At 38.7% G+C, this 25002-nt stretch overlaps 1 protein-coding gene across 1 annotated transcript in view; it reads left to right on the top strand.

Moving 5' to 3' along the window:
- LOC121957425 (solute carrier family 45 member 4) overlaps positions 1 to 24685 on the top strand; it is a 44008-nt gene extending 19323 nt beyond the window's left edge. Inside the window, exons 2-14 of the mRNA XM_042505996.1 lie at positions 7928 to 8116; positions 11810 to 11989; positions 12205 to 12395; positions 12492 to 12678; positions 15230 to 15685; positions 15792 to 16063; positions 16181 to 16342; positions 17168 to 17267; positions 17373 to 17453; positions 17538 to 17668; positions 17810 to 17878; positions 19115 to 19269; positions 20122 to 24685. Of these exons, the coding sequence (XP_042361930.1) occupies positions 7928 to 8116; positions 11810 to 11989; positions 12205 to 12395; positions 12492 to 12678; positions 15230 to 15685; positions 15792 to 16063; positions 16181 to 16342; positions 17168 to 17267; positions 17373 to 17453; positions 17538 to 17668; positions 17810 to 17878; positions 19115 to 19269; positions 20122 to 20302 (2354 nt within the window). The 3' untranslated portion in view covers positions 20303 to 24685. The remainder of the gene's footprint in view (positions 1 to 7927; positions 8117 to 11809; positions 11990 to 12204; positions 12396 to 12491; positions 12679 to 15229; positions 15686 to 15791; positions 16064 to 16180; positions 16343 to 17167; positions 17268 to 17372; positions 17454 to 17537; positions 17669 to 17809; positions 17879 to 19114; positions 19270 to 20121) is intronic.
- The last annotated feature ends 317 nt before the right edge of the window (positions 24686 to 25002 follow it).

Raw genomic sequence — 25002 nt, 5'->3', positions numbered from 1 at the left:
AAATGGTAGCCATCATAAATTATTAATTGAGTTTAGGGAATATTTGTATGCTCATCAGCAAGAATATAAAAAAAAAGGATATTTACTACATGCCAAACAAGTTTAATGAAGAAAATGTTTTGATGCTACTTCGATTTTCAGAGCTATTAATGTGCAACATGCCAAAACAGAAAAACAGTCCAGGATTTCCGTAAAAAACAAGGAGAGGACTGTTGTGAAGATTTGCAGCTTAAGAGAACTTGTAACATTTCTATCAACTGATCTCATTCAAACACTGGGCATCATTTGTTCAAGGAGGCTGCAGTTATACACCGTAGAAAATGCTAATTTAAGTTTAAAGGCAAAAAAAATTGAGCTCCTTTTGAGTTCAAATTCTGGATCTTGTGGTTCTACAACACATTGTTTTCTCCTCCTGAAGTGTTTAAAAAACTCAGTATCTGACTGATTTCTCCTCCCAGGTCAAACAAACTTTATCTAAAAATTTAAGCTTTAGAAGTGGAACCACAAAGTTTTACTGTCTGTGTATTCCTGAGTGCAAACGCTACGTGGAGAAACACACATAAAGACTGTGCAGCAGTTGTGATGAATGGGCAGTCTGTACTCCAACAGTCACACATTGAGCTCCATATTTAATGTGTGTGTGTGTGTGTGTGTGTGTGTGTGGAGGAAATGTGCGTAGTAGAATGAACACTTTGATGATGGATGGAGCAGATTGTGCACTTTTCTTTCCCACGATCAATCAGCTACGCTCACAGCCGTCTGACTGCTTGGATATGAACACTATCAGTTAGTCTTTCCATCCTTTCGGCTTTCTCCCTCTCTCTGTCCTCCACGTTTTCCTCCCTCCCTCCTTTCACCTTTTCCTCACTGTCCTCCCTTTTTTTTTTAAAAAAATTCTTTCATCTTAATCCTTTCTCACACTCCTTCTCTCCCTGTTTCCTCTCTTTCTGTCTCTCATTTCTTTTTCTCACTTTCTGAAATACTTCCTGTGACTTTATTCTCTCTGTATTGTTCCCGGTGTGTGTGTTTGTATGTGTGTGTACCTACAGCAGTAGAAGTGTGTGGGAACACAGCTGTGTGTGTGTTTCTTATGGATCTGTAAGACTGTACAGTATGTCTGTTTGTGTGTGTGTTTGTGGGAACAGAGACATGTCTTTATTTTGCAGATGAGTTTTTTTGTTTTGTTTGCATGTGTGTGTGTGTATGTGTGTGTGTGTGAGAGAGAGAGAGAGAGAGAGAGAGAGAGAGAGAGAGGGGTGTAACTGTTTACTAGAAACTGTTTTCCTGTTTTTATGTTGACAAACTCACAGACAGACAGATTCCTATCTGCTGCTTTGTCTCCTGCTTTATGACTGTGTTTGAGTTGTAACAGGTATTGTGTATATGCTCTTTGTGTGTGTGTGTGTGTGTGTGTGTGTGTGTGTGTGTGTGTGTGTGCATACTAGTGTCTTATTTTTCCGGGTATGTTTATCCATAGCTTTGTGTGTGTGTGTGTGTGTGTGTGTGTGTGTGTGTGTGTGTGTGTGTGTGTGTGTGAGAGAGAAAAAATAAATGTGAGAGAAACAAAGCTTTCCTTAGTTTGAACAAACCTCACAACAGGAAGCCCTGTGTGAATGACACATCCATATTAGGAGCCAGGAAGTGAAGGTGATGGAGTCTCTGTGGTGACAGGGTTCCCAAGACCTGGTCACCACGGCGACAGGGGTTAAGACTTGTTTATGGCCCATTCATGAGAAACACAGAGGTTGACAGTCAGCGACAGGACCTGTAAAAGTTTCAAGTGAGGGCAAAGTGACTCTGAGACACAATGCGAGTGGTGAAAGGTGCATGTGTTGAATTCCTGCTGGGGATGTCTGTTGCTCTCTCCCCATGTTTCTTGTCCTTTTTCTACTTTTGACAAAGACATAAAGGCAAAAATGTGGCATGCACCAAACAGCAAAAACACATGTAATCTGATAGTTTTCATTTTGATTTGGGACACTTTGAAATGTTGTCCTAAATCAGACACAGGGCTGATTTTTGAGTCAAAGTCACTGTGAACAGTCATATCGTAATACGTGTGCCTTTTACGTTACTCTAGATGGACATTAATCACAATGCTATGATAGGAATCAGTTAATACAAAAAGATCAGATGACTTATGGCAATCCACCTTGTCACCTACCAGTTACACCCAACTCCTACATAGTTTCTCAGAAGATGCTTTTCCTTGCAAATCTTTTCCAGTGAAACTACTGAGTCACAGTCCCACAGCTCCAGGCTCTGACTCCACACACACACTTCCATTTAGAGGTAACAGCCATCGCTTAGCAAGAATAGGAAAGGATAGACTTTATTGTCCCAGTGGGAAATTTGCCTTGAACTTCACAGTGTCAGCATTATAAAAACAGTAAAAATATCAACACATTCATCCAAACACAGTAAAATACAACAATAAAAACAACAAATACGTTCATCGGTTGCACATTCGTATCATGAAACCAAACACGCATTACAATAATATTGTGCTGAACAGCAAAATAAGAAATACAGCCGTACACATTCAAGCTTAAGTGGTGTTGAGAGCTTTAATGGATAGCTGGACAAAGAAGTTTCTGAAGCGGTTGTTTCTGCTTAAAGGGACTGTTTGCCTGAGGAGAAGAGCTGATATTCAGAGTGAAGAACATTATTTTTTTGTATCTGTCTGTTAAAAGAAATTTTGAAGACTAAGATGTTGATGGACTCCCACAATCTCCATGAAGCCATAATAACAAAATTGTCTCTCTTTCTCCTTGTTCTCGTCATAATTTGCTCACAAATTCACTGGCTACCGCTTCACATCGACTTATATTCAACACTTGTAAACACTGACTTCTGTAGCCTCCATGTTTACCTCCGTGTGTGTGTGCTGTGTCTTTGTGATTGTTTTTGTTGTGCATGTCGGTCAGTTCAGGACTCTGACTAGTTCGCACTGGAATCTAGGTTAGTGTTAGGGTTCATTGGATCTGAGCAATGAATCCTAATTGAGCATGAGCGTAGCCATAGTTTGCACAGGTGACACTTTTTCAGTAACTCATGACCACACGAGTCATCCCCTAAGTTTGACTGTGGAACATAATTTAAATAGATGAGGAAAATACCCAACTTCATTTGGAAGCTTTGGTGTTGTAACTTGACATTTCAAATTAAGCTGTACTGTTTTATCATTTGAAATCATCTTGTTAACTTTCTGGCTCAGCATCACACAAGACCATCATTCTTGTCTTAGAGAAACATGTGATGAAAACATGAACATTGCCATAATTGCAGCAGGGAGGTTTTCACATAACAGCAGGATTTTGCAAACAAACAACCTCCTCCCCAAAACTTCCAGAAAATGTCAAATACTTACAAAATCTCCATCAGCATCACACTCAAAGACACTGACTGTGTTGAGTCATGCAAAACTTCCCTGAATTTACCAAACAAATTAGATATATGTCTCCTGTGCAGCCAAGAACCAGTCAAATTCTTAGACTGGATATACTGGCTCAGTCAGCAGGTGAACTCTCCAGACAGACTGGATCACACCCCAGACTGTAACTCCTGCAGGAAGTGGGGACGTTTTTACAAAGGCTTTTCATAATTAGACGCCATGGCACTTTGTTATTGATATTTGTCGAAATATGAATGGGCATTTTAAACGTGTAAGAGTCTAATGTTGTCTCAATCAAATTATGGCCATCAACTTGCTCTTGCTCTCCATCTTTCTTCCATTTTTGTTCACTGAGGAATGAAATATCAGTGGCATCTTCCTCATATTGATCCTGCTGCAGTCTCTCTTCCTTTGGGATTACTGTAGATTTAATAAAAAGTAAAAATGGGATTAGGGCTTGCAGTCACTTACAGGAATACTCTTTGGAAATAACACTACTTTTGCTTCTTACGTAGAGTTGAACAAACACAAAAATGCCTTTTTATCTGTTGCCGTGCTGTTAGGAAATAAGGTTAGCCTGTTTTTTTTCAGTAAGAGAAATACATCTTGAACCGTGATTAAGGTTAAGGAGAGCTCTCAAGGCTCATTTTCAGGCTCATGCTTGCTACTAGATTATATTTATATGACTTAATGACTGAAAAACACTTCATTTTCCTCATAGCGTCTGTGCTCGAACAGCTATATTCATCCTCTGCCTGAGACACTTCGTCTCATTTAATATCCCACCTGAAAAAGCCCAGTCTGCTCTGATTGGTCAGCATTTCCGTTTCTTCCATATCTCAGTGTCTCTGCACCGTCATTGTAGCCAGGGAGTGATCGTAAGTGAGTATAGTGGAACTTTTTACGTCAAAAAATCACCAATTAAAGCTTCTAAACACAACCAAGCATGCCCAAGCAGGAATATGATACGAAATTGGGGAGAAATTAGAGAGAGAAATCAGCGGCCAAGTTTACATGTTTCCTTGCAGACACTGCAAACACTTGCAGAACTGTGCCTGGAGCAGATTACCATAAAAAAACATCCATCCCGAGCTGACTTCAGCTTGTCTCAACATCTACCATTATCACATTATATATATGACAAAAAGAAAAAGCGTATCAGGTCTACTTCTATAAAAACATCTTTTCAAAACTAAAATACATATTAAATCCTTGGAGCTGTGGTACAGTCTGGATTTGTAGTTTTTACAGTTAGTAGATTCTTCAACCTCAACCTGATCGCCCCCGCTCAAATAAGGCAGTAAATGTAATGTGCATTGTCCCCATTAAATAAAATAAAATGGAAAAATCACACATAATCTAATTTCCTGAGTAGCAAAATCATTAAATGTATCAGTTTGCAAATGATGAACACTTTGTTTAATTGTACAAACTTCTTAAGTTTGTTCAAAGGTGTATTTACCAAAGTTTTAAGTAGAGCCATTAATCATTATTTGAGCCAACTAAGGCTGGCGTACCCTCAAACTGCAGGCGGAGACATTACCAAGAGTTGGACAGACTCAGATGTCTGTGCCTCTTGTCTCAGTATGCGGAGGATAGTGTGGCGGCCAAATGTCATTTAATGTATTTGTCTTCTTTCTTATTGAGTCACATTAAGCAGCAGTTTGACAGTGAGATGATGATAAAGTCCTGATTTAATTATCTGCGATTCAGCTGACTTCACTCAGCTAAAAGACAGTCTGTCTCCTCCTCATCTTCATCCTCCTCTTCCTCCTCTCAGCAGCTCAGTGAAATCATGAGTCTGAGGGCATAGTCTGATGTTATTTTGGCACTGAAAAAACATGTTTGATTTATGAGCTCAATAGACAAGAGCAGACTAGAGATTATCTCTACAAATTAATGTCCTTGGGCTATGAATTCAGTTTCATAATGTGAGTTTCAAAATATTTTTAAAGTAGATAATTATGGTGGTCTTAATGCCGTTTCACAAATTAAAAAGTTAATGATTTGGGTGAATTTAAAGACGTGTTGCTGCTGGTGTGAAAAATTGGAGGCAATCTTTATAAGTTATAGTCTGCACATAATGTCACACTGGTTTGGAAATTGTATTAAATGTATTTAACCTATTTGACATCCTCCAGTTTTCAGCAGTTGCTAGCAATATAATTTTCCTGTGAATGTTATTCTTTGATACAGTTGCTATCAGCTACATTAAGGCAAGGTTTTTTAACTGTCAAGTACAAAAACATTTTAGGACACCTGGCCTCAAGCAAGGGTCTAATGAGGACATGTAAACTGCCAGATTTCAGTCACAGAAAACAGTTTGGGGGTAAAACAAACTCACAAAGTTTGCACAAGCAAAGATGAGTTAATAGTCTGCTAGTGACTCACAGCTTTGATGAACACAACATGATTCAGCTTTTGCACACCCACTTGAATTACAAAAACAGGTGTCCAGCTACAACCGCAATACTCGATCCTGATTGGCTGACGACACCTGTGATTCAAATTAGTCTAATCTGTTGGTACGTGTTTCTCAATGTCCTGATTTCACAACATTTTAGGGATCAAATCCAGTACAGCTGTAATATGTTCATTGTAGTCAGTGTTAAACTGTGTTTTAAATATGGTTGATGTCTGAATTTGATCAAATATTATTTAATAAAAAAAAGGAAAGATTATTTAACCCTTTGAAACCTGGAGTGACATTACTTTCCTTGTGTTTCTCTCAGATACCATTCACAAGTTTAACCCTTGGCAAATTGTTGCAATTTCTTTCAAAAAACATGGGAAAAAGGCTACTAGATAATAAATGTTTCAGAAATTAGTAAATTTAGAACATTATTTTTAAACATTTCCATCCACTTTTAGAAATATTATGTTACCATTTACTGTAGCTCTGATCTCAGGTCATGTGCGAACAGTTAATGTAAATGAGTGTGTGTTTAAGCGGTGTGTCTCCTGCCCTGGCGGCTGCTTTAATTCAGTTCTAGGAGGTATTAATTAACTAGTTTAGTTGGTGACAGCTTTGTGTATGCAAGGTGTTGTTGGATATTATTGAGAGCTATTGAAAGCAAAGGGTGTTAAGTATGTGTTTCCACCCTGTGTGTGTTTGTGTGTGTGTGTTTGTGTATGTGTGTGTGGGATGTTTACAGCTAAAGGAACAAAGTAATTTCCATTGATCCACCCTAATTTTGGATCCTGTCATGCGATGTGTGTTTGCGATCCTCACCTGGTTTCCGGCGACGGAAATTTTAAACAAGAAATGATGAAAGATGTGCTTAGTACCAAAGTCAAATGCACATAACAGTCTAGTTTAAAGCTGCTCCATCAAATTGAAAATGGATAATCTTTTAAAGGCTTTAAAAGTTATTTGCCCTTCATCTGTGTTGTGCTATTAGCCAGTATCACTCTCTGTTACTCCTTATGAGCTCCTGCTTTCAAGTTCAGTTAAATTTAATGAGACTATTTAAGTGCCAGAAGTCAGAAATGACAGGAAAATGACAGCACAGCTTTAAATCTTTTTCAACAGAAGAAGCACAAACACATTAGTTTCAGCCTTTTATGCGTTCATAATCACAATAATCCTGATGGACAAACTCTTGTTTGGGGCATTTAATGTTTTGACTGTTACTCACAAAAGCCAGAGAAACTTGAGTCTCCGCACTCCTATTCATTTTCTCTGCATTGACCTGAATGCAGGTGTAGCTGTTGCGGTCCTTTGTGTGATAATCCATGGTGAATGTTCACACAGACACTCATTAGACCCGAGATAAGACCCTCCTGTTATGTACCGTTGCCGTGACATTCTCCTCTTTGAGTGTGTTTTAACAGATGGTGTTGAAAAAGTCAGTCTCATGTCAACTTGCAGATAACTGAGGCGACAACACAAACACAACGGCTGCTGTGTGCGTCACCTGTGACTGCAACTACATTGTGATCATAAATAGGAATTACCTAAAAATGTTGATCTTTTGTTATATTATAAATTAAATCATCAGATTGTCATCAACATAACTCTGATTAACGTGAGCAACAGTGCCATAGTTTTATTCAGTTATCCAGACAGTGATCACTCTTAAGTTTGAACTTGGTTAATTATATAAATGAAGTCATATTCTAAAAAAAAAGTTTCATCCCTTAAACCGCGATTACATCAATGATTGATGTTTTATTGTGTTTGTTTTCAAGGTACAATAGTTTAATTCACCACAATTGACTATTTACCATGTCAACTTGTGAACCACAGGGTTTGTGTATATATATGTAAATATTTAATTTCATTAAAAAGAAACTAGTTTAATTTAACATAAACCATGTTAAAAAGGATGAGTCTCACTCAAATTAGGATGCTACTTGCACCCCCTGGTGGAAAGCAGAAACACTCAATGGTCAAATTTCAATTATTTATTTATTTTTTTGGTTATCTTTCATCAGCTGTATCAATTTTAAATCCCTGGAGCGAGAGCTCACACTTCTCTCTACTTGTTTACTTCACTGTCTATAAACCTGTCTGTCTGTGTGTGTGTGCAGGTCTACCAGAGCAGTACTACAGTCTGACGTGGTTCCTCAGTCCCGTCCTCGGCCTCATGTTCACTCCTCTGATCGGCTCGGCCAGCGACCGCTGCACTCTGCGATGGGGAAGGAGGAGACCGTTCATCCTGGCTCTCTGTATCGGGACACTTATTGGAGTGGCACTGTTTCTGAATGGCTCGCTGATAGGTGAGTGTGTGTTAACTGATATTTATAATAAAGGCGTTAAAGTTTGTGTGTGAGGGAGGAAGAGAGCACAAATTGTTTATCAGGTATTTTGCTTCTCTCTGGTCATTTGATCTGTTTTTGAAATCTTGTCAGTCAACTGAAGAGCTGTCATAGTGGTAGCTTGGTAGTTAAGATCCAGAAATGACAAACTCTATGTAAATATATAGACACATACTAGTGAGCAATGATTAAGTTCTCCTATCATTTTATTTATTTATAAACTTCAATATCATTTATGTGGGTTTAAAGGGGTTGAGGGCATTATTAAACATTTGAATTGCATGTAAGGTGTGTGGAAAATGTGATTTTTTTTTTCATAAAAAGGTACTTATGGCTTAAATTTATTACTAATACCTCACTTAAGGAGAATCTGTAAAAAGTGTTTTACCTGCTTTCTAAGGCCCTGACACACCAAGCCAAAGGTCGGCAGTCTGACAATGTCGGGCCGTCAGTGAGCGTCTTTAGTCTTAGTCTTAGTTTTTGCAGTTTGTCCCGCACAGTCAGCACTGGTTGGCCCTCCGTTTCAGTGGAGCCCTTCTCTTGGTGATATCACTCAAACATATGACTCAAGTTAAAAGGGTCTGAATTTAAAAAAAAACACTTTTTATATTAGGTAAGATTAATTTTTTTTTAGATTTTGAGGTCTTTAGCACAAACTGTAAATATTTGTGTCATTGTTCATGTGTGCACAGTGAATATCGTTGTGTTGTTAATGTGCTAACTTGCTTAATAGCGTATTGAAGCCTTCATGTCTGCCTTCTGGTTTCATGTTTTTAATGATGAATACAGACTATGGCCACATGCTGGTATGGAGAGTTATGTCCTCTCATGCAGGCACAGAGTGTCCATGGTAGTTGGTCATTCGCTGTAGTCTTTGTGCTGTGTTTTTGGCCAAGACACATGACACGATGCAACATTTAGCCTTTGTTTCAATAGTTCTTTGATGTGGCTTTGGTGTGTCTGGGCATTTATTAACAACAAAGCAGACCATTTGAGAAAGACATACACATAAAAATCAAATCGACACACATTTTTTTTTTTATAATGCTATTCCAGTTTGAAATCAAATATACAAAAAAAAAAAAAAAAAACACAAGTGGGAGAAACTGCCTGGCCACAAAGTACAGAGGTTTAACAGTGCAATCTCCCAAACATCATTGTTTTAACCACGAGAGACTTTCACGGCCATAGAGGAAATTGAACCCTTAAGTCTGACAATGCAGATGCTGTTGTTTTACCCAGCATGCACTTGTGCCAAAATGTAAGTAAAAGGAAAAGACAGCTTTCTTTCTAGCCTCAGTGGAGCATCACTCACTGAAAGCTTGCTCCTCTGAGATGTGTGTCCTCATACAGAGACTGATGTTACCCTCAGTCTGACCCTCAGCTTATTACATCATCCAGATGTCATTCCAAGGCCACATTCAACCGATTCAATCAATGAAATCGATCAGCTGTCAATCATGTCACACAGATATCGATATTTGGGTTAACTTCATCAGCATAGCATATTCCGGTTGTAATGTCATTTACTGTGTGTGTCTATACACACATGAACATACACAAACACACGTTTGTGTCGCTGAATTTATCAGACAAACTGACATTTAATCTGATTGGTTCTGCAGCTATTTTTATATAGTATTGTACATGTACCATGTACAGACGTGGGCCAAATGGGTGAAACAGTGCAACAATAGCCTGAGACTGGGCCTTTTTAACTGTCTCTAAATAGAACAAAGCGAAATGAATTGTCAAAGGAGTTATAAATAACAAGAACGAGAGCTGTGTGAACTGTTTTATGTCAGCAGATTTTATTCTGTTCTATTCAATTCTGCTCTGTCCTACCTTCATTCTTCTATACAGAGGCTGGCACTCAGGTCGTTTTAGGGCACGTGTGTGTGTGTGTGTGTGTGTGTGTGTGTGTGTGTGTGTGTGTGTGAGTACCTTGCCGGCGAGGTCGCCATGGGAAAAGAGCAGTGACCTGTATCAGTGTGGGAGAAATTACAGAAAGACTACGTTTCCATGGTTGTATATATATATGAATGTGTGTGAACAACACAGGGTGACATGGGAAAACTGTTGTAACCTGTGTAGGAGTGTGTGTGTGTGTGTGTGTGTGTGTGAGTGAGTGTGTGTGTGTGTGTGTGTTGACATGGGAACACAGGAGCAGGCAGTTCACAGGGAAATGCTTCCTGTTTGCTTCCCTCTTTCTACCAATCACAATTCACTTCCTGTCTGTCTGCCTGGCTAGTGAGTTGTACAGCTCCATTGTCCCACACACACATCAAGTACACACACACACACACACACACACACACACGTGCACACACGCGCACACTCTGCTGTTCCTTCTATGAACGTTTTTTTCCTCCGATGTTAATGAATTTTATTTTGTAAAGTCATACTGCATCACATCGCCCTCTCTCTCTCTCACACACACACACACACAAACACACATGCAAACACATGAATACACACACTACTAAAGCTTCCCCATGTCACTCTGTGTTGTTATCATACATACAATTGCACGCTGTCAGATACAAACACACATTATTGAGCAGCTCGAGGGCAGGACGGGTCACAGAGATGTAATGAGACGCACAAGGTCACTCACAACATGCAAAGCAGTATTGTAAATGTGCAGTGACCCATTTGTGTACTTCTTTGTGTTTGTGTTGTGCAGTCGTTGTAACTCAGTGATCAGCTATTGATCACATGTGCAGCTCTGAATACAGACACATCAGAGTAAAAAAATAATCTGTTTATATTGACATGTATTGTCCTATTTGTTAACAAACATTGCGATATATCAAGATGTTCATACATTTGAAACTATTTAACGTGGTCCCTTGACCATGCAAAGGGTGGACTTACCAATATAAATGTTGTCATAGTAATGACAGTGTATGCAATATTTTCCCAGTTATCCCTCTACGTGCGTAAATATATCTAAAATGTTGTGAAATAAATTAATGTATGAACAACCCCCAAAAAACAAAAAACACATATCTTTATTGTTTTTTTTTGTAAATATTTACTCATTCTAAATGTAATACCTGTAGCTCGTTCCAAAGAAGATGAAACAGGAGCATGTTTACCACTATGTGAAGTCCCCTTTGGGAGCAGTGGATGCTAATTGTTGAGGTTTGGAAGAGAAATTCTTTCCCATTCTTGCTTAATAAAGGACTGTAGTTGTTCAACAGTCTGGGGTCTCTATTGTCACATTTTGCACTTTATAATGTGTTTTCAATGGGAGACAAGTCTAACCTGCAGGCAGACCAGTCTTGTACTGGCACCCTTTTTCTGCAAAGCCAAGCTATTGAAATACTTGCAGAATGTGTCCTGTTATTGTGTAAGCAGGGACGTATCTGAAAAAAACATTGTCTGGATGGCAGCATATGTTGCTCCAAAACCTGTATGTACCTGTCAGCATTCATGGTGCCTTCACAGTTTATTTTGTATTTCGGGTAAACTGGTTCTTTTTGAAATCTATGTCCCATGCCTACATCTATCATATCTAAAAACTGTAATGTTAAAATGAAAATGATCTTTAAAAAAAAAAAAAGCCCATCAATCTATCACAGCTTTTATTGTCTGTTTCTTCACTGACAAATAACAACGTCTTCACCCATTCATGTCTTTCTCCTTTAGGTTTGTCGCTTGGTGACGAGCAGGGGAGACAACCAATAGGAATCGTTCTTACCGTGCTGGGGGTCGTGGTGTTGGACTTTTGTGCAGACGCAACAGAGGGACCAATCAGAGCGTACCTGCTAGACGTGGCGGACACAGAGGAACAAGACATGGCACTCAACATCCATGCCGCCTCAGCAGGTACAACTAACACCTCACACACATATAACTTTCACAAGATTTTAAAATGACAGTGGTAGCTTTAATACACATAAATATACAATGTATTATAATTTGTAGTGCTCCCAAAAATGACAAATTTGATATAAACGTGCTGCAAGAGAAATTGAGATTAGACACAGTTCATTACTGCTTATGTTTCTTTGGTGCATCTAAACTTTTGTCCATGTGCGCAGGTCTTGGTGGTGCGGTCGGCTACGCCCTCGGAGGTTTAGACTGGACGCACACCTTCCTCGGAGCAGCCTTCAAGTCCCAGGAACAGATCCTCTTTTTCTTCGCTGCCATCCTCTTCATCATCTCTGTGGTGTTACATCTCCTCAGCATCGAGGAGCAGCAGTACTCGCCACAACATGACAGGCTGGATCAGGTACAGCGTTTGTGTGTTTATGTATGTGCACTGTAAATATACATTTGGGTCAAAGAAAAAACAAACTCCAAGATTTGTTTTCTGTCCTCTCACTAGGAGACTCCAGATCGCCCCAACCCACAACCATCAGCCAATGGCAGGACTGGACTTTTGGCCCCCAAGCTGGAGCTGATTGGAGAGGATGAAACATTGGACAGCTACGATCTTTATGACCCCTATGGAGACGACCAGTCAGAGCGTGGGGATATGGACATGGACTTCCTAGAGATGGAGCTTGTGAGAAGTGAGTTCACAGACTTTTGCCTCTTTTGCTGAATCTGAATGACACATTTTCCCTTCAAATCCAAAAAACAAAAAAGAAACTCACACACACTGTACTGTTTACCAAACACATACTCACTGAGCAAAAAAAAGAAGAAGAAAAGAACAACAATGTTTCAGATCTTCATGAGGTATGATGGCAGTGTCAAAACTTTTCTATATATACTGTATATATACAAACAGAGACTGCCTCAATTTATTCTTATCCAATCAGAGGACTTCTGAGACTGATGATCACCTGAAACTGCTTTGCGTCATTATCCAAATAATAGTTAAGAATTTGTTTTACTGTAAATCACAACAACAAATAAGCACAAGACACAAGCGTGTGAACAAATGGAACCAATAGAGTGAACATAAAATACCTCATTCAGCATCTATGAAGTCAACAAAACGGTAGTTAACTCCTCCAGGCCAGGGACGACACAGTTAAGTGAAAAAATACCCTGTCTAAAATCTCTAGAAAAGTTTTGATTTTTTTTTTTGGAATTAATGTTTTGTTAAACAACTTCTTGAAAAAAAAATCTCATAGGATGCATTTTGGAATTTTCTTTTCTTTAACTTATCTTTTTACAAAAATAAGGCTTATTACATATAGTAGTTGCCCATTCCAGAATCAAACCATAAATCAAACAGTCCATGCGACCAGCCTCTTTTGACAAAAATAGACGACAATCTATAACATTACAATAAGTAAAAGCTAAAATCCAAAGAAACTGAGGATCGAAAGTCAAGTGTGGAATAGCAGTATCTCGTGGTCCTTCATCTCTGAGGCATAGAGGAAGCAATTATGCTCCTTTCCTTGTTATTTAGAGAGTGCAGCTAGCTTTATCCGCTGCCACTTACAGTAGATAGTTTGAGGCCATTTTGATTAATTAATTTCCTAATCTAACAAGAACATAAGAGTCTTATCTCGTATCTGTGTCTCTAATCAGCGGTTCTCAACCAGTTCTCATACAGAGAACTGCATGTCTGCGTGTTTTTGTTCCCACACATCGGGACAGCTACGCAAAACAAAACACACCTTCAATAACATTTTACTGTCAGCAGTTTTGAAACTCTGAAAACAACATTGAGCAACAAAATAAACAAAAGTGATAAGAACTGAAAAATGATTAGATATCATAATCATAACAGCTAGACCAAAGGTAAAGCATCAAATGAGATATTGTATGATTATTTATTTTGTGCTGTTTTGTAGTAATATGTCTTTTCCTATTTTCATGTAAGTAATGAAAATATGTTTACATATAGTAATATATAGGCTAGTTTATATAGCTTATAGTTTAAATATACTTATTTAGAGTTTATATAGGCTAAAGAAATTCAATTTATTAGGATATGAAAGCAGGACATTATTTTTCAATAACTGGAGAAGGGGTGAGGTTTAATAAGTGTGCATTTCTTCCTACACCTTTTCAGATCTGTCTGTATGTTTATGTGTTCATTCTTTCAAAAGTTTGAGATAAATTTCAGTTCATCCATCCACTCATTGTGTTAGCAACACATTAGCTTCAGACAGCTGGTTGCTGACAGAAAAACAAAATTAACAAAGCAGAATAATCCCAAATAAATAAGTACCAACAGCTAATGCCCCAACAAGGGCATTTATGGGATGGATAAAAATGCCTGCAATACATGTATGGTCTCAGACAAAAAAGTGGATATAACCATAGATGTTGGCTACATAGATACTGAGTTTGATGTGCGTCTGCATATGTGCCATATTGGGGAGGTCAAGATCTCGTAGTAAACAAATACACGTGTTGAAAGATAAAGATTTCACTAAAAAATGGACTGTAACACGATTCATTTTGAATCGATTTTAATAAAATTTGTTTTAGAATAAACATCGTTAGGGGAATGTGATATTGGTTACTTGTTTGACTTAATTTCAGTTACTGGAGGCAATCATCCTCTTTATAGCCACAGCAGCTGGACATGCAGGCTCTGACTTATGATTAAGCAACATCCAATGATGGCGTGTAAACAAAGTAAATTTATTTAAGTACAGTACTATAGTACAATTTTTAGGCACTGGCCTTTTATTTGAGTCTGAGTCTGAATCTGCTTTTTCTGCTACTATAAATTTCATGCTTCAAGTTGAATTTCATTCAACTTCATACTTCCACTACATTTGAAGTTGCATGAAATTTAAAGTAGCAGAAAATGCAAATGAAAACGAGTTCAGAATTAAGTGAGTTACAGTCGGCTTTGTAGTGAAATCTGCATCTCTCAATACACATGTATTTGTTTACGAGCAGATCTTGACTTCCCCAATATGGCGCCTGTGCAGACGCACGCGGCGAGCTTAGAGCAGCGGCCAGTGAGGTATCTAGGTTTTAATTATCTGCGGATGTTGTGGAACTGTGCCAGTCGGTGTTGCTGTAGCAACAGAATCTTCAACAGAAACCAGCTACCGTTAGTTTCCGATAGTTTCCTTTTCGTTGTTGATCATTTTCTCTGAATTCGTCACATCTAAACTCATCAGCGCTCTCCTCATCTGTCTCTAGGTAAAAGTGACAGTGTTCTCGCTATGGCAGACGCCACTCTTGACCACCTGGACCATGATGCGTTGTTCCTGTGCCACATAGAGCCGTCCATCTTCGCTGACCGCCTCTCACCCTACCACGGCTCGCCTCCTTTGACGAGTAACTTCTTCAACCCCAACCGCAGCACTCCGCCGCCCCGGTTCGGCAACATCAGACGCAGCAGCAGTGCGGGAAGTGGGGACCTGCTCCAAAGCAGCAACCACCAAACGCACCCTACCAACCCCAGGATTTCCCGTCTCTCGGCTTTCTTACAGGAAATGGAAAATGACGACGGTCAGGAGGCGTTGCTGAATAATCAGCTCAATGAGCAGCGGACGCTGAATGGGCGGCTGTTAGCCAGTGTGACGAATCCCGATAGAGTTAGCACGAACAGGCTGAGCTCTAAAGGACAGGCACATCGTGCTGGAATGGTCAAAGGTTGTTTTCATGTTATGTGCAATTTGAGATTCGAGAATGAAAATAAAATAAATAAAATAAATAGACAGCTACTTAATTTTAATCAGTAATCTGTCTCTTCCTCCAGCTGCCAGTACTGGAGCTCCCATGCGACAGTCACGTCACCGTCACATCTTCTACCGTCAGCCGTCCTGCACCTTCTCCTACTATGGTAGAGTAGGGAGCCACCGGTACCGCTACCGCCGAGCCAACGCCGCCTTCCTCATCAAGCCGTCTCGCAGCATGAATGACCTGTACGAAGTGGAGGCCAGACACAGGAGGAGGCACAGACAGAGAAACAGACACCGCAGCGGAAACACCAACTCCTCCAGCGGAGACACAGAGAGTGAAGAGGGAGAGGTGAGGAGGATTTTACCAACCTGTAACCATGGCAACAATCAAGGCCTATCTGTCTTCCCTGTATGTTCAGTGTCTCTTTCTGTCAGGATATTGTCTGATGTTATCTGTTGCCTTCAGGTTGAGACCACCGTGCGTCTGCTGTGGCTCTCCATGCTGAAGATGCCTCCGGAGCTGCTGCGACTGTGCGCCTGTCACCTGCTCACCTGGTTCTCCATAATCGCCGAGGCCGTCTTCTTTACTGACTTCATGGGACAAGTCATCTACCATGGAGATCCAACCGTAGGAGAACACACACACAGACATACACTTTATATATAGATAAAACCCTACAACTGCCTCAGTCTAAATTAGTTTGATGACCTTGTCAAAGTCAAGGTGGGAATTTGACATTTCAAAATAAAGTGAGAGTAATCATAATTTTACTGCAAAATTTGTTCTCTGCTGCATTACATTTGTTCTCTGCTGCATTACATAATCTCTATTTGCACCGCATCCCAACCTGGGGGTCCCGACCCCCTCTAGGGGCTCCAAGGCCTTTTAGAATATATTTGGTGTGAGAAAAATTTTACATAAAATAACATTACAATACAACATTACAAAAAAAACATTTTGTTTATATTGCAGCATTACATTTATTTTTGCAAAGAAATGTACCTTTTTTTCAAGCTAAGATTAATATTCAAGGTATAAACTTAAAAAAAAAGAACTACTGAAGACCTAAACACAAGCTTTTTTTGCAGAGCCTTCACTCTCTGCTGAACAGACTCGTCCTGCATTTAAAAATGTAGTGAAATCTATCTATAAAAATCTATAAAAAGTTAAAAGTCAAGCAAAAACCCAACAACAGTTTATCAGACATTGCGTCAACTATTATGCATGTGTGGATGTGTTTGAATGTCTGCAACGACAAATCCTAAATAATTGTTGCCCTGAATTTTTGTCAAAAAGAAGCTACCACAAAACTGTCTCTTTTCTTTTTGACTTTGTCTCTTATTCTATTATGTCTGGTCAAGCTTTCTACGGCAGTTTTAATATGAACTGAACTCTGTCTCTGTCTTAGTTAATCCACAGCTCAGTGAAAGACTGATTTTCTCTCTCTCGTAGGCTCCTGCTAACTCTACTTTGTTGGAGGATTATCACAAAGGAGTTCAGATGGGATGTTGGGGACTGGTTATCTATGCCCTGACTGCTGCCACATGCTCAGGTAACACACAAAAAATTTGTTTTCAAACTGTTTTTCTGGCTGTAAATTGCATTGTTTTCCATCTCAACATTCAACTTTGCCCTAACCAATTAAAATTTCTTCCAGCCATCCTTCAGAAGTACCTCGACAACTTTGACCTGAGCATTAAAGTCATCTACATCGTGGGAACTCTTGCATTCGCCATCGGTATGAACCACAGTACAGCAATAGATTCAAACAAAGTACATGTGAGCAGCTACTAAGACGATTTTCCTCTATTTTCCTCCATAGGAACTGCTGTTATGGCAATCTTCCCGAATGTGTATGTTGCCATGGTGATGATCAGCAGCATGGGCATCGTCTCTATGAGTATCTCCTACTGTCCGTATGCTCTGCTGGGACAGTATCACGAAATGAAAGAGGTGCAGACACATTCGTCTTCTTTGTTTCATCTGTTTGTTTGTTTTGATGAGTCTGGTGATATTCAGTGTTTTTTTAACACCCCGTATGTGAAAAGCTGTTTTTTATTTATAACTTTCAATAACTGTCTCTGCCTCCTGCAGTACATCAGGCACAGTCCTGGTAACTCCCGCAGAGGCTTTGGCATCGACTGTGCAATTTTATCCTGCCAGGTGAGTGTTCATATCGTCCTTATGAAATCTTTATTGCACACACTCATGTTTGTATGCCATAGTATGCTGAAAGGACGGTATTATGATAAGATAAGATAAAATTAGAGAAATTCACTTGTTACAGCAGCTCAGTGCAACATTAAACATAGAATAAAAAAGGAAAGGAGAATATAAAATGTATAAAGTATAGAGAAGGAGGATATACATAGATAAAATAATTTTACCTGTATTTAACAACTATCAACATAAATACAGTAAAACTTCAATTATTAGCCCAGGTTATTATTTGCTTAAATTATTGAACTCAACAGGCTTATATTTGGGACAGGTGTTTACGTGGGACAGGCTTTATTTCCTTTTACACAAAACTGTTGCTCAGCGTAGCATAGGAAATACAATCAAATTATTCATTTAACCCTTTGAAACCTTTGTAATGATAATGACCCCAAAGTTAGCAAGAAATCTGTGAAAAGTACAAAAATAACTGAACATTCGTAAAAAAACAAAACAAAAAACAAACAAAACAAAAAAAACAATAATGAGTAAGAAAAATAAAAAATGGAAAGTGAGAAATTATAATGATTATAATAATAAAATTATAATAAATCTGCAAAATGATTTTAAATGTATAATAATGAATATGATTCACAGGACAATTTTCCTTCACTTAAAAAAAAAGTCTTCTTCATCTACTAATCTCTTTTTTGTACATCGTTAGTTTGCTATGCCAGTAATAGTCTTCTCAGGTGCTCATGGTTTTAGTAAAATTAACTGAATGATTGTAGAGAATCTAATATTGTGTGTAGTACGTCCATACTAACAAAAGTTTAAACATATATATACATACGTGACCTAAGCAGCTAACTAACTTTATCTCCAGTTGGTAGCCAACAAGCAGGTCTCATACATCCAAAGAACTTCTGCACGATACAATAACATCTATCTACTGCATGGCAACCAGAAAAGGTGGTCAAAAGGTGGAGACACACTGGGCTTGTAAAAGTGACTGGGCGTTTAATTGGGACTAGGCTTTTATTTGAAGTTTTACGGTGCAATATTGCACAATGTACAGTATTGCACAGTGTTATTCTTGAGGTAGGTTAAAGTAAAAAGTGCATTTGATTTGTCGTGATGGATTGCTAATGGCCGACCAAAACGAGCACCACCACATAACAGTGAATAATGACAATGACAAATAGCCTGTTATTGATCACGTAATCATTTGTAATTTTGCAGGTGTACATCAGTCAGATCTTGGTGGCCTCAGCTCTGGGTGCTGTAGTCGAGGCAGTTGGCAGCGTTCGTGTTATTCCCATGGTGGCCTCCGGGGGCTCGCTCCTCGGATTCTTTACTGCCCTCTTCCTGGTCATTTACCCAACGCCAAACAATGGGTGAGAAAACCAACTGGTCTGTCATTAAAGGGATGATTTGGATCTTTTAAAGTGGCAGATACTTATCCATATTCAATGTATAACATACAATACATGGCAGGCGGTATGCCACCAGTGTGGAGGCTGTTTTCCACCTACCTAAAGCTTAATGTTTTTAAGTGTTTATATTCTTTTCGCTCAGGTTGAGATAATCGACCTATCACATTTTTAGATAATTTGGGCCAAACATCTGTACTGACCATGTTCACTGATCAGATTTCTTGTTGAGAAGGGTGAATTGGGAATAAGTTGACCCAAAACTCTTAGCAAGACTGCAAATGAGCACATCAGACTATTCCTTAAACCCTTTGAAACCTGGGTCCACATCACTTTTCTTGTGCTGCATTCAGAAGTCTCTGACAAGCTATTTAACCCTTTGAGACCTTAGCAAATTGGTTTGATTTCTTTCAAAAACAATGGGGAAAAAGGCAATGACCAACTTGGCTAGAAATATCCCACGAATTGCAGCAAATTAGTTAAGTAGAGTGATGAAGAAAATGACCTGAAAATAAGTTTTAAAAAGGGAAAAATGTCAATATAATAATTTTAAGTATGTATTTAATATTATGTTACTATATATATATATATATATTTTATATACTTTTTTTCTGGTCATTTTCTTGTGCGTGTTTAGTTTTGACTATTCTGTTTTTGCTTAACTTTTACCAAGTCCTTTTTTTTTGTGTCATGTGTCGTTTAGTTGCGCATTGCCTTCTCCCTATGTGTTTGAAAGAAATCAAGCCATTTTGCTCAGATTTTAGAGGGTTAAGCCCAAAATACAGTCCTTATAGTTTTGATTTTCATGATTGACAGGGACGGGGAATCAGCCAAAGCTTCGGAGAAACGATCTTTGACAAAGCTGGAAAATCCCAACAGCAACGATGTGGCTGTAACCGTGGTGGCAGAGAAACCCAGCTTCCTGAAACTCAACAAGAAGGGCAAAGCCACCTCCACTACTACTTCCTGTCACACGGAGAATGAGTCTGCTCTGTGATTGGCTGGTTTAAGCTGACAGACATGTTGCTGCAGAAACAACTTAATTCACTTTTGAACTGGTCGCTGATGGAAAGACTTTAGGATCTTGTCGTCCTCGTGGTGCTGGAGTTTACAGACGCGGGAGGAGAGAGGAGAGTGGTTGGTGTCCACTCTTGGTGTCTGTTCGTGCTTTGACAGGCCTTTTTTTTCTGATTCGCTGTGTCTTGATTTGCTGAAGGAAACAACTCAATCTGACGTGGGACCAGTGTCTCACCAGACCAACTACGACAAAAGCATTTTGGTCCCTGTTTCAGCCATCTAAGAAATTCCTTCCATTTTCACCCTCATGGACATTTGACTGATCCGTCAGAGTTGTCCAGAAGCGAGAAATCCGTTTCGGTTTTAAGGAGGGGTTGTCTCTGTTTCTCAGGGCCTCTAGGAGGTGCTACTGAGCAGCCGCCTGGACGGGAAACTTCAGGGGACTCGCACATACATGCACACACACACACCAACACAATCGAATGAACACATGAATAATGAACGTTGTTGATGAACACAAGTCCTCGAAGCTGCAATCATTCAAAAATGCTGAAAATTGTTCTTCCTCGCCGTGGAATCGGCTTGATTGACTCCTTATCTAAGACAATGAGATCGTCGAGAGAGAGCGTGTGTGTGTCTGCGGACATTTTCACCAAAATAAACCCAATAACACACTCGGATTTGTGGGACTTTTACAGCACTCTGCGACAGTAGCTTTAAGACTCTAGAGACTTCTGAAAGTTCTGAAGAGCCCGAAGCCTGGTTCCTGGGGGGGGATGATCGATCTTTGAGTCCCCAGATTGATTGAGAGTTTTTATTTTTTTTCGCCCTCCTCCTGGTGTAAGGAGCGCTAAAGTCTTTAATTCAGCCTTTCATTTGAGGCTCTGCTCAGAAGTTGTCTGTATATTGAGGGTGAAGAAAACAGATGTGTGCTGAGTGAAATTCCAGGTTAGAAAGAATGCAGATGCAATATGTGCAGTATGCAGGGCATTACAATCCCAAATATTATTTTCATGATTTATCGAGGGCCCAGAATGACGCTTTTGTTCGTCTGGAATAATCTAATGCTGCGTGTTAGAGGAGCAGAGAAAAACCAAACACCAGAGAGGAAGAGACATGTGGAGTCTTACTTTCTCTCCTATTGCTTATTATTTTATTTTTTTTAGAAAACACCATTAGCACGACATTTGTCACTAACTGCACATTAGCTGAGCCATTGTTTGAATGAGTGTCGAAGAACATTCAGTTACAAAAGCCTTGTTTTGAAATCCTCTGGGGATGTTTGATTTGCTCGTCTTAAGCAGGACGGAGCTTCCTGACACTCCTCTCTTCCAGTGGGTCCAGTAACTCTACCAGTAATCGTCAGAGTCTGGAATGGGACGCAAGAATATTAGAATGGATGATCGATATATTGAATGAAAAAATCTGCTATGTGTGAGAGACAAAATAAGAGAACTAGTAGCCTATAATAACAGGTTTAGGCTTGTTACATGGAGGATTTTTGCTCCTGGTTTAGGTGTCTTGGTTCCACTGTATCGGGCCAAATATAAGTATGATATGGTGTTTTAGATACTCATTACATCTGAGGGTTGTATACGGACTAGATGTTTAAAAAAGAAGAGGACGGAGGGATAAAAGGAGGACTGGAGGAGTGATTTCACTTCAAAAAAGATAAACACATTTGGTGAGCATTTCCCAAAATGCCACACTAGTCTTTTAAATATTTTAACTTAAGTAAAATTTTAATTTTTACAAGTTTGGAAATGCATGTTTTAACCTGATCCAAAATATGGTTCATGGATAGAAAATTGGAAGCAGACTTTACATTTTCTTCAAGTCTTTGCAGACTTAAAAATCAAATAAACTGAGTAAAATCAAATTGCAATTCTTTTAAGGATTACCTGCAAAATGACAATTTGTAAAACCGTAGTACTGGAGTCTAATCTAATCTTTGAAGAGAGAGCAGAGAGGGTTTTCATGACAATGCAAATGTTACGTGAGAGTTTGTAACCAGATGTTTTGATACAGTCTTGTGTCTTTAAATGCCCCCAATCAACCAAAACATCAATACATTTTCTGAGAAGGCAAGCGATAAATAGTTTTAATTCACAAATTAAAAGTGACACAATGTGACTGCTCGATAAGCAAATTGTCATTTTGTGGGAGAAACATTCCTTTTAACTACAGTTTTGGTGATAGTCGACTTGAAGAATAATTTACCAAATTTATCAAATTAACAATAATTTGCCAGAATGACAAAATAACCAAATCACTCACAAAAAAGTTAATCACTAAAAATCCAGCTTCCCAGGACCAGACTACATTATTTCTTGACCCGAACAGCCTCAGTTCGTTTCGTTTAATGTCGTAAGAGACGCCTGAGATTCTCTGTGCCGCATCTGCTGTTTCTTGAGGGCAAGAGGCAGCGAGCGTAACAGTGGAGGAGGAAGTAAAACTGTTGAGTTTAGCTTTACTTCAACCCTGTTAACATTAATACACAGTGATGATCAGACTAATGGGCTGGTTACAAAAATACATGTATTTACATGCAGGTAAATTAAATCTTTATTAATGTGAGTGTAGAGCGATAAAATAACGTTGAAGTGTTTCAATAGATTATGATGCTGGACGTTTAAAAAAAAACCAAGAAAGACAAATTGAAAATTTTAAGATTTTATTGTGTCTTTTGTTTTCGGACAAATCAGATCTTTTGCTGCAATAACAGCGTCCGTTAATCAGCCGGGGAGAGGACTGTGTGCGCAGGGCAGAGCAGGGATGTTTGTGGTGGTGATTTGGGTCAGTTTTCCTTTCAACTCAATCAGCTGAAACATGCAAACCGAAAGGAATAGAAATGTAAATTGCGGTGGGTTCATTTACAGATGAAAGAACCTTTTATTTTAGTGTGTATCAAAGCATTTAGCGGAGAAACTTGTTTTTATTTTTTGGGTTTTAGAGGAGGATTCACTCACTGGTGATGTGGTTGTTTTTCACTTGGATGTGTGTCAGTTTTTATCAGAATAGATTCCTTCCATCATTTCAGGTACATTCAGTCAGACTTGGAGCAGAGTAAAGAGGGAGTATTTATCCTCCGGGGTTGACCTTGCTCTGGCTGTGGTAGTGGGACGAAAAAAAGCAGTGATGGGACGAAAGACGAGGAGGTACAGATGCCAGAGTTTTGATGGTTTCTGTTACCACTAGGGCAATAAAACATTCTGAACTAAATAATGGACGCTTCAGTATAATGACAAACATGAAGATTTAAAAAAAAAACAACAAAAAAAAGACTTTGGGTTTGGGAGGTTTGCATGCGGCAACAGCAATATGCATGTGTGGAACACCAAAGTATGACTCTGTACAAATCACTCGAGCTCTTTTCTTTATTGTCCTAATAGGTCAGGGATGTATTTTCTAATGCATGGCTGGATGTTTGTGTCTTTTTTTGTTAAATGTGTAAAAAAAAAAACCAACATGTACTCTTTAAGCTGAAGCATTGTGCTCGGTCTGGGTCAGTACACTTTCAACAAGCATGTGACTTTTTTTTTTTTCTAGATTTTGCACATTTTGGGGTAAAGTTTCAGACGGCACACATCTCGTTGCTTTTCATATGTATGGAAAGTGAGATGTGCGTCGTCCCAAGCGACACTTAAAAGCGTAGGCGAGAAACTCCAGTCCTCGAATACTTGAAGTGCAACTTGAGTGTTTCTGTTCCAATGCAGTGGGAAGTCTTTATTTTTTTCGGGGTTGTTTTTGTGTTCTTCATTTCTCAAGCCTTTTATTTACCGCAGACTCTGGAATGTCCAGTCAGCAGCAAGGCCTGCTGGGAGATTGAGTTCTTACCTTTGATTCCATCTTGTGACTTAAAAAACAAAGTCTATGAATGTTAAGTGATTTCAGCCGAAATCATTTTTGTTTTGATGTTTGACAAGCTGGTGTGGGGGGTTAGGGGTGTCTTACATTGCACAGAACTTGCACATAATAAGTAAAAACAAAAACAGTAGAAATCTGTTGCAAGAGGAGGAAAAAATACTGTTGATATTTATTTTTTGAGCTTTCTAGCTATAAAGGACACTTTTCACTTAGCTTCCAAAAGAATAACTAAATTAAAGCTGTTGTATTTGTTCTTACGGGAGCTTTTTATGAAAGCAAATAAGAGATATGAATATTTCAGTTTGAACTGAAATGGAATAATTCATTTTGACACTGAATGAACTTTAAAACACTGAAATATTTTTATTTTAAAAATGTAGATGTTCTGAATTTACCTCCTTGAAATTATAATAGGAAATTTCTTGAGTTGCAGTTTCAAAACCTGATTTTTTCTTTTTGTTATATTCACAAATTCAGATTAAAAAAATCAGTTATTTTGTTCACCATTTTCCCTTTTTCTTTCAATTTAGTAGTTAAAAAAAGCCAGATTCAAATTCAACTGGTCTAAATATTCAAGCATTTTTTGAAAAAAAAAAAAAAAATAATATAACAATAACAAAAATAATAATTCAGACGTCAGTCAGATTTATTCAGTCAAAACATTCAACCTCAGTTGCGTGACCTGCCCTGGGTATTCTGGATGTTGCTGTTTTTTTTTCTGGGCCCTACTTAAATTTTTTAGATCTGAATTTGACCAACCAAACTTGAATGTATTATTTTATTTTTATTATTTTTTTTTTGTAATTATGCAAC

Source organism: Plectropomus leopardus, chromosome 18 (genome assembly GCF_008729295.1).
Source record: "Plectropomus leopardus isolate mb chromosome 18, YSFRI_Pleo_2.0, whole genome shotgun sequence".
In the NCBI taxonomy this organism is placed as follows: domain Eukaryota; kingdom Metazoa; phylum Chordata; class Actinopteri; order Perciformes; family Serranidae; genus Plectropomus; species Plectropomus leopardus.
This window is presented reverse-complemented; position numbering and strand designations above follow the sequence as displayed.